Genomic DNA, 17915 nt, shown 5'->3' on the forward strand with positions numbered 1-17915 from the left:
ATAATAATAATAATAATAATAATAATAATAATAATAATAATAATAATAATAATAATAATAATAATAATAATAACAATAACAATAATAATGATAATAATAACAATAACATTACAAATTAAAAAACTCCCCTGGTACCTCAAGACCAAGGATTGGCCCCGGTTCTCGGAGAGTGCAGGAAGCAATTTATAGCACTGAAAATGTTTAATTTATTAATTTACCATAGTGCCTTTTAACATTTAAATGATCAAAAGCGCTTTGGAAGACAAAACCGACAAAAGTAAAAATGCTAATAAAAATAAATAAATAAATAAAATGAAATGAAAATAAAATCGAGTTAAAATAGTTATAACTATTTAAAAGCTAATCTAAAAAGATACGTTTGACTTGTCTCTTAAAAGCGCACAGTGATCCGATGTCAAGAAAGGCTGTTCCACAATGTAGGGGCGGCAGCGGAAAAGGATTTAGCGCCTAAAGTTTCCAACATAGTCCACTTAGCATGTTCTAAAACAATAGAGTGATGTGATCTTAATGAATACGAAGAACAAGGCTAACTAAATCGCTGATGTACAGTGGAACTCCCTTAATACGGTCACCAATGGGCCAAAATAATTTGGCCGTAATGTTTTTTTTTTGACAAGAAAATGTATCGCATTTTGTCAGGTGGCCAAAATAGAGTGGCCGTGATAATGAGGTCAGCATATTACCGAGGTGGCCTTAAGGAAGGGTCGCACTGTAGCAACAATATTAATAAATTCCCACTGGGAGCCCTCACTCCCAAACGCCCCAGGCAAGGATAAGATATGGGAAGAAGCGAGCCCGGAGGCGAAAAGGAGCGGGAGCTAGCTAGGATGGCAGCAATGGTCATCGCTGCGGGGAGGAGGGAGGGACGCCAAGCTAACGACTGGCGAACGTTTAACGAAAAGATAATTAAACAGGCCAAAACAGGCCTATTTATACAAAACCTGTGTGAAACAGAACACCCAGGAGACTACGAGCGCGCGGGAATTTTATCCTTGAATCCCGAAGAGATTTTGGGCGTTTGTACGAGATGGTCCCAGTGACACATTAGTTGGGACAGTCGATGTATATTCTGCCCCCTCAATGTTGGTTTTTACGAGTTGGCATGTCAGAGGCAAAAAAATCAACACTGGGAGGGAATATAGGTACAAAACAGGGTGTCCCAACTCAATGTAACGAGGATTGTGTTCTACGAGAAATTCAAAGGTGTTGACAGACAATAATTTTCATTATAGATTGAGTCATTAAGTAGGCCGTATGACGTGGACTGGTGATGAGCTTTTACAGTAAAAAATTTGACTCAATTCTGTTTTGTTGCCAGAAGATACTCGGTTATAAGATGCACCCTGAAATTACAATAGATTTAGAGATATCAAGCAAACTTTCATTGAAAAATGGCTGCACCTTATAAGCAAATGAATACGGTATGTTGATGTTTTCTGAGGGATGCAATCTAATTAATTTGTAGCTCTTTTGGAGCTTTGGATTACATATAAGGCGGTCTACAGAATAGAGAAGAATGTCTTTCTCTAAGGGTTGATTTCCACTGTCCCGTAATTTTTCTGTCAGACCGCATGTAAAATTTATGCGCATAAATGAAAAAGAGGCAATGTATGAAAGGCCACGCGTAAACATGAAAGTTGAGCGAAGTTCATTTTTTACGTTTATGCGTCATCTTCTTCGTCATATTTCTTCTATTTCTAAATGGAAAAATAAACCTACTTCCACTTCTTTAATCCACCGCCAATCTAAATCGAATTATGTTTGAACGTCGAACCGCAAACGCATAAAGCTGTGATATCGAAAGGATATCATTTATCGGATACTTATCAGATTTCTATAATCGATCTAGAATAGGTCTAACATCGAACATTATCAAACTTTTTATCAGACTGAAAATATCAAATTTTTTATCAGATATTTGTCTAGTTGTTTATAATGATATAACGTACTAACTCTATCCAACGATAATTTATATTATCTGATATTTTGCCCTTATACTGTCATAGATGTCTAAAGGGATTTAGTCATTCTAATCATTCTACTATCAGGGTAGTTTCGAAAACGAAGCACTCAAAAACGAAGACCGAAGCACTAAGCACCCAAATCTCGAAAACGAAGCACCCAAAACTCGAAAACGAAACACCCAAAACTCGAAAACGAAACACCCAAAACTCGAAAACGGAGAACCCAAATCTCGAAAACGAAGCACCCAAAAATTGAAAACGAAGCACCCAAAACTCGAAACCTGTCTGTCCTTTAAAAACACGTGACAGTCCCTTGTCAAGTCACCAGCAGCAGGAATCAAGCACGATAACAAAACTCAAAACTATTAAAAACAAAAGTATTCAAAATTATTCAAGTAGAACTACGAGGTGTTGCAAATGCATTTCCTAACTATGGGCCATTTCGGAGTTGCGTAGGGCAGTAGGGCGAGTATCAGATTTAAACTATCGATAAACTGACACCACCATATAAAAGGTCATGCTGAGATTGGTTTTTTGACCAAGTGTGGTGCTCTAACGTTGAACAGGGATCAAGTTGTGACTCTTGAAACATGGTTAAATATCCATACAAACGTCTGTAATTTTGTGACAGCGTCCCCCAAATAAATTCTTCTTTTTTTCGTGATTTCTGTGATATTCCTGAAAATGGGCAAACATAGTGATTTTCGAATTAGTTCCTTCCAGGTAGTAGATGCATGACGAATCTCACAGTTTAACAGAAAAACTGAAAAATGTTTCAAAGAGTTTATATGGTTTCTCTTTTGTCGGGGAGAGGGAGCGGCTACACGTAGGCTACCCTGTCTAAGGTATGGGTCACACTACCTTGAGGTAGAAATCTGTCATCGGTGGGACGTTGCTAAGTGCGAACCTCAAGTTTTAAGGTTGGAAAAAACTTTGAAAATCGGCAAGAACATCAAAACGCCGTAGTGCTTGTCTGGGGCAGGCAGATTTTGGAAAACTCGAGCTAAACAATATAAGGAAGGACAGCGGTAACAGTCAGCGCTTGTCAGTGGTGAACATGATCAATTTGAAACACGATCAATTAGAAATAAACATGGCCGAATGTTCAGTCCTTCGCGCTTTCGTGGACGGACGAGAGAACTACTATCCTTGGCCATTTTAAGCCTTTTACGAAAACATTCAAACAAACAAACATTCAATTGTAAGGGCAGAGAAAGTTGGAATGCCGGCTTGACAAACACTTGAAGTTTACTGGTAGGACCAGTGATCAACGTAAGTGCTCGCGAAGTGCTCTAGCAGAGGCTTACGTAGACAAAAGGGTGGCAGGAAAGATGGGCTCAACCAATAAATATCAATACCGCCCTACCTCTGCAGGCGAGAAATCAAATGCTCCTTGCGATGGATTAATGGACCTTTGGAGGTGTGGACGTATCCATCGCTTTCACCTGGTTTGGCTTGCGTCATGCAAGACTTAAAGTTGTTGTCCTTCAACGTACAGTGGTTTCGAGATTTGGGTGCTTCGTTTTCGAGTTTTGGGTGCTTCGTTTTCGAGTCTTGGGTGCTCCGTTTAAGAGTTTTGGGTGCTTCGTTTTCGAGATTTGGGTGCTTCGTGCTTCGGTCTTCGTTTTCGAAACTACCTATCAGATATATTAGAAAAGACGTGCCTCGTTAAAGGAAAGAGGAAAGGACGATCTAAATAGACTCTAGTAGATTCTAACTTGATATTATCACGATAACATCTAATATCATCGCAGTCAGGAAAGAGGAAAGGGCGATCTAAATAGACTCTAGTAGACTCAAACGTGATATTATCGCGATAATATCCAATATCATCGCAGTCAGGAAAGAGGAGGGTGAGATCTAAGTAGCCTCTAGTAGTAGATATCTCGATATATTATACATATAAGTATATAGATAATACATATAAGTATAAGTATCAGATAATATCCGATACATGATATTCTTTCGATATCGCACCTGGTTATTTTTTAAGAGGATCATAATCATATGTTCATAAACATATTTCTAATTTTTTTAATGCTGAGCACTGTACTGCACTGCACTAGTTGGTGTGGGGTATTTCCATTCACATTCATGAATTAAGTTGTGTCAATTTCGGGATAAATTTCTAGAATCATATCGCTGATTATCGACTGGAGACTCTCAGAAGATCTGAGTCACGTGCTAGGCAACCACTGTCTTTTGTTACTGAGTCGAAGGAGCAGTTTATGATAATGACACTGTAATGGCAGTGATGTCAAAGAAGTAGATTCAAACAATCCACGGAACAAATTGTATTTGGAAGGCAATTCGAGTAGACAGCAAGTATACAGCAAAGATGATAAGACTGTGGTGAATGAGTTTAACATTTCTTTTGCATCAGTTGAAAATCGATTAATTCCAAAATAGAATCTTTGGAAGAAGGGCATAACTTTGATCTTCATGAAAGCACTTTTACCCCTAGATGTTTTCCTACTAGAAGGCAATTAACAGACAACACAAATGCAATGCCTTCTAATTAGGCCCCTGGCATTGAAAAGGTGCAAACTCTTAAGGCCAGCGTGCCGGTCACACTCCTTTTTATTAGGTCAATTATTAATGCTTTTCTCTTATCTTTAACATTCTCAGAAGTCTGGAAAACCACCAAAATTACACCAATTCCCAAACAAGGCAACCTCGAACTTGCTAACAACAACAGACCAATTTCACTGCTTCCTGCATTATCAAGGGTTGCAGGAGAGTAGCTTATAGTCAGTTTCACAGTTATGATCAGTTTGTCACCTATTTAACAGCGGAGGGAAGGCTTACGACAAAACAATACAGCAACAAATAATGGTACTCTACTGAAACATCTAATTCATAGGACAGACCCATTTTTTCAAACAAATTGACGATAATAAATTATCTGCTTGCATACTTTTAGATATGAATAAAGCCTTAATTCTTAGCTAAGTAAAGTATTTTAATACGTAATATAAGAAAAGCATTGAAATTAGTGCTAAGTTAAGTGTTGTATTAAAACATTAAATTTAATGATTGTAAATAATGATTGTTCCTCAAAAGCCCCTAAAGAATGTATGTGAATGAAATACCTCTGGGAAGGTGTTGGAAGCTGTTCAAAACACTCATAGCAGGTATTTTATCGCTTGAATTTTTAGCCAGTGACGAAACACTGCTGTTCTGCATTTCGCTTTTTAACAAACGTGGTAAATTTACTTGGTACAAATTGCTGTTTTCGTTTCCCCCCTATTTTTTGGAAAGATATAAAATTCTAGAAAGTTGAGATATTTTTTTTGAACATATATCCCCAAAGGGTTTTATGCAATTATCAGAAATTGCGTTTTTGAGCCTGGCCCTTCGATTTTGGATTAATTTCAACTCACAGGCTCAAAGAATCAAATATCAGTACATTACAAACAAAGAATAAAACTGACCTAGTGGCAGTGACAACGGTGTTCCTCTTTGGTTCCTGATCATAACTCCTACTGGAACAATTATAATATACAGCTATCTCGTGGATAAATCGTCTTTGGTTAGAGTTCATTGGTGGAAAGGAATAAGACCTCTTAGAACGAGACATCTGCAAAATAAATACAGAATTGAGGACACTACAAGTATCCCTTGCCAGTATGACATGCATGGGACAATGCTTACACTTGTAAGCAGATAACAGCTTTCATGATCATATTTATTTGCATGCAAAAGGCGCGTTAATTTTTTCATTATTATTATGAAAATCAAGAAGAAAACCATGTTTAACCTTCAAAAGTACTGGTTTATCACCCATTAATGTTACTCTATTTTGAGTGAACCACATTTTTCACGTACATTGGGGAGTTGTTTGAAACTGAGGTGCTGTATCGGTGAAATAATTAAACACAAAATACCTGGCAAAGTCAGATTTGGCAACAATCAATGAGATAAGTTTTGGAGCAGTGACACAGCAAATATCTAATAAAGAACGCCACCAAGGGTTACTGAGGAAGGAGGGACCTAAGTAACCATTCTTCCCTCGACACATTATTCTTTTACCTACTTCAACTTTAACAAATTCATACACGTGGCACGTTTTTGGATAGACTTCAAGAGGTTGTGCACAACCACCACAACCAGGAAATTTTAAGGCACAAACTAGGAGTGTAAATGTTGCAGTTAATTTTTTATTTTAGTTAATTCTTGTTTTTCCTTTTCTTCAAATTCATTAGCATACATTACTATACCAAAAAACAATGGAAAAATACATATAAACTGAGATAAAAATTAACTCCAACGAAAACAGCAACCCTGTATTTCTGTGTGGGCTGTTATTTTACTCTACTATTTCTAATGACTCACAGCTTTAGCTTGGGCTGCCTTTGCAAAGACACAACGCTCTGGGCTCTGTTGTTTAATTTACTAGACACTCCGTAACACTTGCCTGATATTTCACCGATTTTATAGAGACAAGTTGAAGTTTCAATCACAGACAACACACTAGAAAAAAACCCGATGAAGTGAATAAAATAGAGCGCAACTCCCACAAACAACACAACCAAGACAACCACCACTCAACCACAACAACCAACATGCACATCCACCACAACCAACACAACCACCACACAAACGGTGACAAAATTGTTGAGACATTGTACTCAAATAGGGTAACTTCAGAGAACAAAAGAATCCACACTCCTCCTCACCATTCAAAGTTGGGGTGTTTGTTTTTTTCTATAGGTAGTTCGAACAGCGGCACAACATTGCATTGAGGGGATGGGGGAGGAAGAGCTTCATTTTCCCCTTTTGAAGTCAGGAAAACGTCAGAAAGCCCCTTTAGGACGAAGTGTCTCAACAAATTTTGTCGCCGATTGACAACCAACACAACCCTAACCTTTCAACCGTTCTATTGTATTCTACCATGGTTTTTTGTAATAATATTTCTAATTATTGTATAATTATATTGCTATGAGGTCAAATTAATAAATTGCGAAGTTAGATGAGGATCAGGTGTATTTCCCATTTTTTTGTGGTCTTTTTTTACCAGAATGTCTCCTTTGAAATACTTTTTGGCTTTTTTTAAGTCTTAGCGTCTCTCCTGACCCAGCTTTTAGCAGTTATCGCCTGAGGACGTTGCACTACCCTTTAGGAACGCACTTATCTACCTTTAAGAAACGCAAACTTAATCAATTTTTTTTACAATTCCTTAAATCACAGCTAATGTAGGCTACATTATGTTGTGGTTCAAATTTTTTCGGGTATTGTAATGCGTGATGATGAGTTTGAAACAAGGGAAACTAAATTTTAAACCAAGAATAAAATCGAACCACAACACACACACATACGATATCCATGTTTTCATTAACTGCGAAATCTCAAAGATCGTTTAATCTTTTATTACAAAGTACATTTACATTTCACTCACAACTTTGCTTAATGTAACGGTGAGTCAAACTATATTTTAAGAACAATAATTATCTTGAAAGAGAAAGCGTTACTAAGGTATCTGATAATTACCTGTTTGTTGTTATAATTGTTATCCGGCCTATACTCAAACACATTGATGCAACGGTATCGTGAAATGCGGTAAATCATATAGATACTTTACTTCTACGGGGTCTTCCGTTTATATTTTATTCTATGTTCCTACTATTAAACCGTGTACTGCCTTATTAATTAATTTACTCTTGGCAACAGAAACAAAAACAATTTTGTATTCAAAGTAGGCCTAAACAGCGTTTACAACTGACAACTCTCTGAATATTTCACTCGGAACCAAATCACAAGCATTTCTACTAAAACTGAAAACATATATTCGGGAAAATGTCTGACTTTCGGTTTGAAGTATGAACTTACTGTAAACGGCAAAACAACCCTGGAACCACAATGTTTTACTAAGTAATTTTTGCTGTAAATGGGCTGGAAGAGGATCAAGGTTTGAAAAAATGCTCGGCCCAACAACATTGCGAATCAAACAGATCTGCAGTAATACGGTGACCTGAAAATCCAGAAGTGCGCCCTCTCCATTATCTCAGGTTACTTTGCTTCATACGAAGACACCCTGGCTAAGGCAGGGATCGCAAGCTTAAAACGTCAAAAGTTGCTTGTGTCAATTTTGTAAAAAGAGTTAGTCCTGACAACCCAGTCTTCCCTTAAGTTTAATTCAAAGCAGAATTGTTCATTCATCTTTGGCATACTGTACACAATCAAATCGATCCTCTACCAGCCTATCATCCAAAAACTGATCATTTCTCTTATTTCGTAGTGTCCTAATTGTGTATTGTTTATGTAACTCACCTGAAGCAAATTTTAGAGCCTTTTGAATAGCAGCACAGTTCCTAGCACACAAACCAGTCAACTTTGCTTAATGCTAGCTGAATAACCCTAAGCTACTCAATAGTCTGGCGCATGCATAGGGATCTGACTGAGCACAGGTTTGGAGCAGAAAGCGTTTTTCCTGTATCTGAGATAACTAAATAAATTACTGTGAACCTGTCCTATCCTTTTACATGGTATCAGAAGCGGGATTGGAAAAGAAAGGGTTCTCACCGTTCATGTGGACAGCAATGTAACTCAGAACACTGGTGTAAGTCTGAAAAGCTTCAATGAGTGGGTGAAACAAACAACATTGCGAGTGAGTCTTTCATCAACATGGTCCGTCAATTGACTGGAGCACGGACGAGAGGCTATATAGCTGGTTTAAACGCGGAAACAAAGATGCGAATTGCTATTCCCTGGGCCGATGGCTAATATTGACGAGGAAATCAAATGTAAACATTTATTATACTGGTCTGGAGAGCAGGGTATAGAACTGTTCAACAGCTGGGATCTGTCTTCAGACGAGCAAAAAAAGCTGGATAACTACTGAGAAAGATTTGACCACTTCGTGAAACCACACTCAAATGAGTTGATAGCAGCATGGGAGCTTCGGAACCTTCGACAAGGTAAGAATTCTTGTGACGGAGGCTAACTAACCAGTCAAACACAACGATCGTTTCCTTAGAGATTCTCTTGTGCTGAGTATGAACTCTGTCTGTGTACGTAAGGACTGGTCCAAGGTTGGAAATCCCCTCACGTTTAATGCAGCTTATGAGATGGCCAAGTCAGCAGAGAAACAACTTCAGCTAATGAATACTGAAGTACACTCCATCAATGCTCCTAAAGGATACCAAGGTCTAAAAAATCAGCGACAAAACCCCAACAAAAGTAGGTTGAGTTTGATCGTCTGGGTAAACGTGGTCCTGAATAGGACTGTTGTTGTTGACAGTGCCTCACGTTTCGATAACCTGTGCGGTAGTCATCTTCAGAGGCAAAGTGAGTTATATTACGTCAGTCAATGGTATTATACTCTGGTTGTTGATCTGATTGGTTAATTATGTCGCGATGTTATTGGTCGTCTTCAGGTAAGCCGTGATGTTATTGGCTATGAAGACTCGTAATCAGTAATTGATGCGTTTCGATCCGTCTATTATCACAGTTAAACAGTCATCTATTGTAAATCAAATTGTCAGTTTTCCAGTCGTTCTCTCGTAGTTAGTTTTGCTTGATCTCGTCAATAAGTCGTTTGTACGGCGCTGGTTACTGTTGGCTACGATTCAGTGGCGTTTGTTCTAATTTAGTAAACCAGCTTTCTAAAGTAACACGTTGATAGTAGTCTGTAGAATATGTTATACATGTCGCAGAGTCCCAGTCAATTTGATGTTTCGTCTGTAAATGGTGCTCAGCAATGTGATTGTTGATGTCACCATTCCTCGTCGCTTGTTTGTGTTCCGTCAGTCGCCTGCTAATGTTTCTGCCGGTTTCACCAATGTAAGAAGCCTGGCAGTCGCAGCATTTGATCATATATACTGCTCCCTGTCTGTCCTCTGGTTTGTCTTTGTCCTTGACATTAGTAAGCAGTCGTCGTAAAGTAGTTATCGGTTTGTGTGCAACACGAATACTGTAAGGTTGTAATATACGTGTGATAGTTTCAGAGGTGCCTCTGATGTACGATATAGTCGCTGTCATAACAAGGCCAGGGTTGATGTTGGTCTGAGGGTTGGAATCAATGTTACTGTGAGTGTTCCGTCTAACAAACCCCAACACTGGCTCAGGCATTCTAGTGCAAATACATGATGAGTATACGCCATGGGTCAATCTAACCGTGGTTACGAGAAGGCCCAATGGCACGATTCTCTTATGCCTGGACCCCCGTGACCTTAATAAAGCCATCAGGCGCAGCCCTTGCTATGTGAGAACCATAGCTGATGTGATACCCAAGGTCAGCCGCACCTCCCACTTTAGTATCCTTGATGCCCAAAGCGGGTTCTGGCAAGTTGAACTGGATGACGAAAGCAGCAAACTTCGCACGCTCAGTACTCCATGGGGCAAGTGCAGGTGGAAAAGGCTGCCTTTCAGACTTACCTGCATTGGAGAAATGTTCTAAGAGAAAATGGACAACGTGTTTGGAAACCTCGATGGCCTGAGTGGTATTGCAGACGACACTTTTGTCCATGGCAAGAGTGAGGCAGAGCATGATCAGCACATACTGAACGTCCTTGACACAGCACGGGAGAACAACATACTGTTCAACCCAGCTAAGTTGCAGTTTAAAGAAGACCAAACATCCTTTTTTCGGTTTACGTGGACCCTGGATGGTCTAAGAACTTACGATCTCAAGATTAAGGCTATCAGAGACTTGCCTTCCCTACAGAACCTAGCCGAGTTGCAGACCTTTATGGGAATGGGTAACTACCTGAACAGATTCTCCTGGATCATGGCTCAGACCTAAGAGCCCCTAAAGCAACTGATGAAGAAAGACACACCCTTTGTATGGCAAACAGAGCATCACAGAGCGTTTCAAAGTCTCAAAAAAATAATCACCGAGGCACCACTGCTGGCCTGTTATGATCCAGAAAAAGACAGTGTGATTCAATCAGATGCAAGCTTAAATGGGATTGGTTGTTTACTTACGCAAGACGGTAAACCCGTGTGCTACGCAAGCCGATTACTCAGTGATACAGAATCGCGATACAGTAACATTCAAAGAGAGCTTCTAGCTGCCTGTTGGTCCTTAGAGCGGTTCAGCCACTACGTCTTTGGCAAGCAAGTGGTTGTCAAAACGGACCACAAACCACTTGAAAGGATATGGAAGAAGAGAATACCCAGTGCATCACCACGTCTTCAGAGGCTCCTCCTGAAGATGTCCAATACAGCGTGAAAATGAGATACATTCAAGGCAAAACAACGTTATTGCGGATGCCCTATCCAGAGTCTCCTGCATGGAATCCCCTGATAAGGGCCAAGGAATACCGCTACTCGAAGTTGATGCAATTACCCACACATCGCCGCTAGCCGCTAGCCCAGCTAAACTGGATGAAATACGAAACTGCACAAGTCAAGACATTGTACCCAGCCATTTGAAGGATGTCATTCATCAAGATCAAGGGTGGCCTGAATATCCAAACGAATGTCCCGCCAACCTGAAAGAACTTTGGAATTTCCGAGATGATTTGAGTGTTGAAAATGGCCTCATCTTAAAGGGACATCATCTTTTGATTCTAAGCAACCTGCGTACTCAGATACTTCAGATTATTCACCAAGGCTACTTGGGGGTAGAGAAGTGTAACTTGAAAGCTTAAGACTCTCTCTTGGCCTGGTATCCCAAAGGATATTAATGAAATGACTGCCAAGTGCCCCACTTGCATGCAGTTCTCTAAACACCAGCCAAAGGAACCCTTGCACCCTCACAGTGTACCCAGTTTTCCTTGGCAAAAATGTGCCAATAACTAATTTGTTCGACTACCAAGGCGCCCAATTTCTGCTGGTAACAGATTATTACAACAAGTACCCCATTGTGAGAAAGCTAAAATCGACGACATCTGCTGCTGTCATTAACAACCTCAAGTCCATATTTGCAGAAAATGGGATACCAGAAACCTTAATGTCCGACAATAGCCCCCAGTACAGCAGTCAAGAACTTACAGCCTTTTGCAAGCAGTGGGGCATTGACCAGGTGACGAGCTCACCACTGTATCCACAAAGCAACGGCTTCGTAGAACAGTCCTCCAGACAGTGAAGGACGTGCAAAAAGCAGAAGCCTTGGGCCAAGATCCATACCTAGCACTGCTGATATACCGGACCACACCTGTAGACAGCAACTTACTGTCACCTTCTCAGCTGCTGAACTGCAGAGCTTACCTCACACAACTCCCGTGCAGCGGCCACCTCCAACGTTCACAAGCCTTTGATAGCCACAGAAAGCAACTACAAAATCGACAGGACACCCAGAGAAACAAGTACGGCTGCCAGTCGACACATGAACTTTGACGACTAAATCAAGGCCAGCAAGTAGTCAGCCACAAACAAAGACATGGATTCCAGCAGAGGTGAAGGAAAAGACTTGTAAACCAAGGTCCTATATAGTCAAAACAACTGGTGGGTCTGAGCTAAGATGCAACAGAGTACGGCTGAAGCCTCTACAGAAAACACCAATAACCTGTGGAGGACAAGTTGTTAGCAACCAAGAGAGTACACTGACAGACAGCCATGAGACAAAGCCCTTACCTTTTCAGATGTCATCATTAGAACTAACCCAAGTGCCTGCCCAGTCACTGATACCTTCCAACCAAAGCAATGATAACCTGCCCGTGACAACTTTGAGTGGCTGCATTGTAAAGAAGCCATCTAGACTAGACTTACAACCCCCTTTTGCCGTTCAAACACTTATAAAGGAACACTTAAAGGAACACTTATGTTGACACATAAACTCTCGCTTTTCATTATTATTATTTTTATCATTCCCGTTTCTTCTTTTTTCTGGCTGTTAGTTCTCGTTGGAAAGTTAGATTTCCGTTAAGCTCCTTTTCAGGGTGGAGATGTTACATGAGCTAAGGTTATGCAATAGTCTGGCACATGCGTGGTGATAGGACTGAGCACATGTTCACAGCACGAAGCGTTTTTCCTGTATCTGAGATAAATTACTGTGAACCTGTTCTGTCCTTTTACAATGTATTGTTTATGTAACTCACCTGAGGCCTGTTTTTCGAAGGGCTCGATAGCTTTTTTGGGCCCGAAAGCAAATTTTAGAACCTTTTGAATAGTAACATAGTTCCTAGCTCACAAACCAGTCAACTTTGCTTCGCTGAGTTCCATTTTATCATTTTCAAATATTGAAACTTTAGTCTTTCATGCAAACCCAGCAAAGATGTACAGCTTCTTGAGCAAGAAAAGTTGGCAGGAAATTTTAGAAATGAAGTACCTTTCATTCCATTCTAAGCTGCAAAAGGTGTCATTTATAAACAAGTCATTCATTCTTTAAATCTTTTCAGTTGAATTTGGTGTCAAAAAAAGGTAAGCAAAGAATGAATGAAAGAAATGGAGAGCACGATAAGCTAATTGTTTGCGATCTGAAAAGTTATAAGTGCTATTAATTTCAACTCAATGATATATAATTAGAAGAGTTAGAAGAAGGAACTTTTGGAAGAACAGACTCGCAATTTTGACAGCGCTTTACCACCATCCTGTGGTAAAAAAAGAAGAAATACCTTTGAGGAATGGCACACATGAGTTTGTTCAGCCAATGGAGTGTTGAGCCAGGGGAATTTCTCCTATAAGGTTGCCAGGGAAAATTCCCTCTTGCGTTGGTTGCATTGGTTGTGAGGGTTGTGGGAGTTCTGCTCTATTTTATTCATCTCCTTGAGGTTTCATCAAGTGTGTTCATTGCCATCAATACTTCAACTTATTTCCATAAAAATCTGTAAGCTATCGGGCAAAGCGTTTCGTTCTTTTGAGTTTTCGTAAAGTAAAACAATACAGCACACACAGATAAGCAGGGTTGGTATTTGCAATCCTAAGCTTGTGCCTTAAATTCGCCTGGTTGTGGTGGTTGTGCACAACCAGAACCACAACCTCTTCAAATCTATACCAAAACAAGCCAGGTATAAATTCATATTATATGGCAGCTTGAAAAAAACAAAGCACGCCATTTATTTGAACTTGCTTTACCTTAAGAGTTGTTCGCACTAGGTTCTCAAGGGCAACCTCTACAGACTTTAAAAATGATAAATTCTGCCTGAAATGAAAACAAAATATGACATTCACCCAAATATGTGTCAGTGTACTCACAGAGATGCTATAGGTTGAGAGCTGAATTTCATTTGTGAGCAAGAATCTCTTACATAGTAAATGGTTTAAAGCAATTGAGCCATTTCATTCATAGATGGGAATGTGATTGTGTGGGTGATAACCAGTTCCCTCAAGTGACTCATTAAAAGTAGTCTGTAAAAAAATAGAAATGAGTTTCGCCGGATCCCAGTAGATTTGAAAGTTTGTCTGTAAATAGGACAATCAGATGACTTTTGGCCGTTATATAGATGTGTCCCTCGTAGCATCATTTGCACTCTTGCTTCACTCGGGCACAAATGATGCTACTCGGGCCATAAATAAACTACATACCCGCCAAAAGTCATGAGATTATCATTATTAACAATACACAAGGGCAAATCGTACAAATTCGTGTAATAGCTTGTAATAGCTTTCGAAAATAGCTTGGCCTTCGCTTCAAACATTTTGTTGGCACTAGATCAAGACAAGAATTCCCTCTCTTGCTGGCAAAATGTTTATAGTTCGGGTGAGTGGAACACAGGTTAGATGGCGATCACTGAATGGAAACCCTAATTCCAGTCAATGCACATGGAGTTAATCTTGACCTTTCTCTGTTTTCACATCAGCGAAGAACTTTCGCGGAATTTCACTTAAGTCCATTGGACTTACTGTTTTTAGATCCACCGTAATTTTTATTTTTTCAATCCATTTCTGGAACTTTTTTACTCCCCACTCAGTTTCTCTCTTGTATCATCCAGTTGATTGTTGTCTAAGTCCAAGTTTTGCAAATTTGGTAGTTCTTCCATTTTAAAATATATTCACCCAACGTCAAATGTTCGCTACAGAACTACAAAGTGAGCAAGTTCAAACTCATCCACAAAAATTCGCGCCAACTCTGGCATTAAAATGGTATCCTCAGGATCTCATTGTCCTCACTGCCAAGCAGAGTTGTTTGACACTTCTCCAGCCAACCAGAATCAAGGTGGCCGATGTATTTTCAGCCTGCACATTTCCAGTTTGGCCAGCAAAAAGGCGCGTTTTACAGTGGCCAGTTTGTCATTTGGCCGCTTGTTTGATTGTCTGCATTCTGACGATTAAGGCATTGTGAAAATTGTCAATCTTAAAAGTACCTCGCCCAGAAAAGTGTAATTTGTGTATAAGTAACTAGGGTTTGTTCCTTGATGTAATATATCAAGCATGGAACGCAGTGTTTCATCACCTGACGATACACCACAAAAAGAGTAGAAAATATGACACACTGTGGAGTATTTTTGACAAACTTCGAGATGTTTCATCTAATAATAATAATAATAATAATAATAATAATAATGATCGTTTATTCAACCTTTTTGCAGCATAAACTGAATTACAAGGCGGGTCATTAATTACATACAAATACTTCGGAATTATGACAAGTAGATGTAACAGTTAATGTTAAGACATATATCACATTTCGGGTATTTTATTTTATCTCGGTGATTCTGGTGCAAAAATTTCCAAATCTGTTAGTTCTTGAGGAGGCAGGCACAGAAACAGTTTCTCCTGTTCTAAGGACATGTGGTCTTGTGTCTGCAGCTCGCGGCATTAAGTTTTGTAGCAGGTCGGAAGAAGAGTAACTTCGCTTGAGAAATGTTATGTACGCATCCTCCCTCCTCTGGCGCAGCAGAATTAAGCCTGGTTTCTTGAACGCGTCCTCATAGCACAGAGAAGGAAAAATAATTTTTGGCGCCCTCTTTTGTATTGATTCAATTTGATCACTTAAGTATTGCGTGAGGCCAGCCCAAGCGGGACTCGCATACTCTAAAACAGACCTGATAGACAAGAATAAGCTGTCTATCAGTTAGTCCGCACTTCTTAAGGTCGCATATTGCATATAACCGCTTACTCCCTTTCTTTATTATATGAGCCACATGCTCGTTCCATGTTAAGTCATCCGACAAGTGAACCCCTAACAGCTTGTAACAGGAAACCTTTCTATCAGAGAGCTACCAACCAGTAGAGGGGCTGGTGGAAACGGTCAATACTGCAAAAAAACTAATGCACATTACCTTGCATTTTTTATCGTTAAGAACCATTCCTCTAGAGTAAGCAAACGAGTAAATATCCGAAACAGTAAAATTCAAATATGAAGGAGAGAGCCTGGGAACAAATTCCATGACTGTGGCGTTATCTACATATTTAACTCTATTTGTACAGTTAGAGACCATTCTGTTCACAAGAATACAAAACAGAAAAGGAGCCAGTTTATTTCCTTGAGGAGTTCCGCCATTCAGCCATATGGGTGGGGACAGAGCCTCCCTCACCTTCACCCTCTGGTTTCTGTTCGTGAGAAAGACAGCAATCCACCTCACTAAATGTGGGTCTACATCCAGGTTATCCAGTTCACGCAGCAGCACATTATGGTCAACGAGATCAAATCCTTTGGAGAAGTCAGAGAAAAACATTCTTACATACATCTCACCACCATCAACTGACTCCAAAATTGTGTGAAGTAAATAAACCAAGGCCTGCGTGGTGGATCTTCCTGGGAGAGCAAACTGCTTACTGTCCAACTTGTCCCAAACACACATGAGTAGGGACTTAGCTGAGAAACCTTCCAGTACTTTGGCTACAGGTGAAGTTAATGACACTGGTCTTAAGTCACTTTCAACAGATATTGGAGGGCGGCACTTTGGGACGGGAACCACAATAGCTTGCTTCAGTTGTGCTGGAACATAACCCTGTTCAAGCGAGGAGTTGTATATGTCAGCAAGAACAGGAGAAAGTTCAAAGGCAAGCTCTTTCCAAACAATATTCGGGATCAACTCGGAACCTGGGGATTGTTTTTACCTTCAAGGCTGGTAGGGTCTTATACACTGTACGCTTGGAGACATACAGGTGCGCAGGCACCAGTCCAAATACCTGTGAGAGAGGCTCTAAGGGACGAAAGTGAGCCGTCAGACTGCCAAGAAATTTGTTAAACTTCAGTGCTAGTGTAGCTTCATCAGGAATGTTGCTGCCAATCAGCTGAGATGACCAATCACCAAAGCACGAAAGGCCACGCAACTCTTTAATGTCCCTCCACTACTGAGAGATATTCGAGTCCTGCAGACCAGACTTTGTTCTCATAAAAACGTTTCTTACATTTAGAGCAGGCTTCCCGGACTCTATTCCGAAGTTGCTTGTAAATGTCAGAAGTCTTCCCCCATTAAGGGAGGGCTTTTTGGCACTGTGCAATCAGGAGTTTCAAACTTGAGGTGATCCATGGTTTGTCGGTTGCCGAGATTTTAACTTTCCTGGATAGAAAAAATGTGTCAACAGCCTTCATCAGACAACTGTGTAGTAAGTCAAACTTCACCTGCACCTCCGAGATGTTTAAAATTGCTGACCAGTCATAAGTTGTTATCCATGCCCCAAAGTCCTGTAAACGACTGACGCTGGTGTCACGCAATATTTTGGAGTTAGCCCTCACATTTGAGGATTGATTATCATTTACTGGGTTAATCAAAGAGCGTTGTGATCACTGGTTTTAATGGTAGTTTAGGCTTGTTGGTAAAGCACCAGTCCAAAATAGAATTATTCCGAGTAGGCATCCTCACAATCTGCCGGAATCCTGTTGGTATAGTAACGTCCGATGACTTAATTCAAGTAGATGCTGGGTGAAAATCACCAGTTATAATCACCATTCCCTCAGGGTAGCTGGCTAGGTAGTTCTCGACGTTCTTCTGTAGATGAGCTATCAGCATCGGCAGCAGCAGCAACCAATAGCGATGAAGTGCCTCTCAGAAGACAATGCGGCTGAATCTTGAGCCAAATTGATTCAATTTCTATGTCTTCAAAATCCTGTAGCCTGTTACAACAATGCATAGTCCTGACGTACACGCAGACCCCACT

At 40.1% G+C, this 17915-nt stretch overlaps 1 protein-coding gene across 5 annotated transcripts in view; it reads right to left on the reverse strand.

Annotated features, from left to right (window-relative positions):
• Positions 1 to 17915, reverse strand: part of LOC140930482 (transcriptional repressor NF-X1-like) — a 131197-nt gene that overhangs the window by 41198 nt on the left and 72084 nt on the right. For all 5 annotated transcript variants that reach the window (XM_073380191.1, XM_073380190.1, XM_073380189.1 and 2 more), the window contains exons 24-25: positions 13944 to 14010; positions 5420 to 5565 (exon numbers count right to left, since the gene is read on the reverse strand). In XM_073380191.1, the coding sequence (XP_073236292.1) occupies positions 5420 to 5565; positions 13944 to 14010 (213 nt within the window). The remainder of the gene's footprint in view (positions 1 to 5419; positions 5566 to 13943; positions 14011 to 17915) is intronic.

This window comes from Porites lutea, chromosome 3 (genome assembly GCF_958299795.1).
Source record: "Porites lutea chromosome 3, jaPorLute2.1, whole genome shotgun sequence".
Taxonomy (NCBI): Eukaryota; Metazoa; Cnidaria; class Anthozoa; order Scleractinia; family Poritidae; genus Porites; species Porites lutea.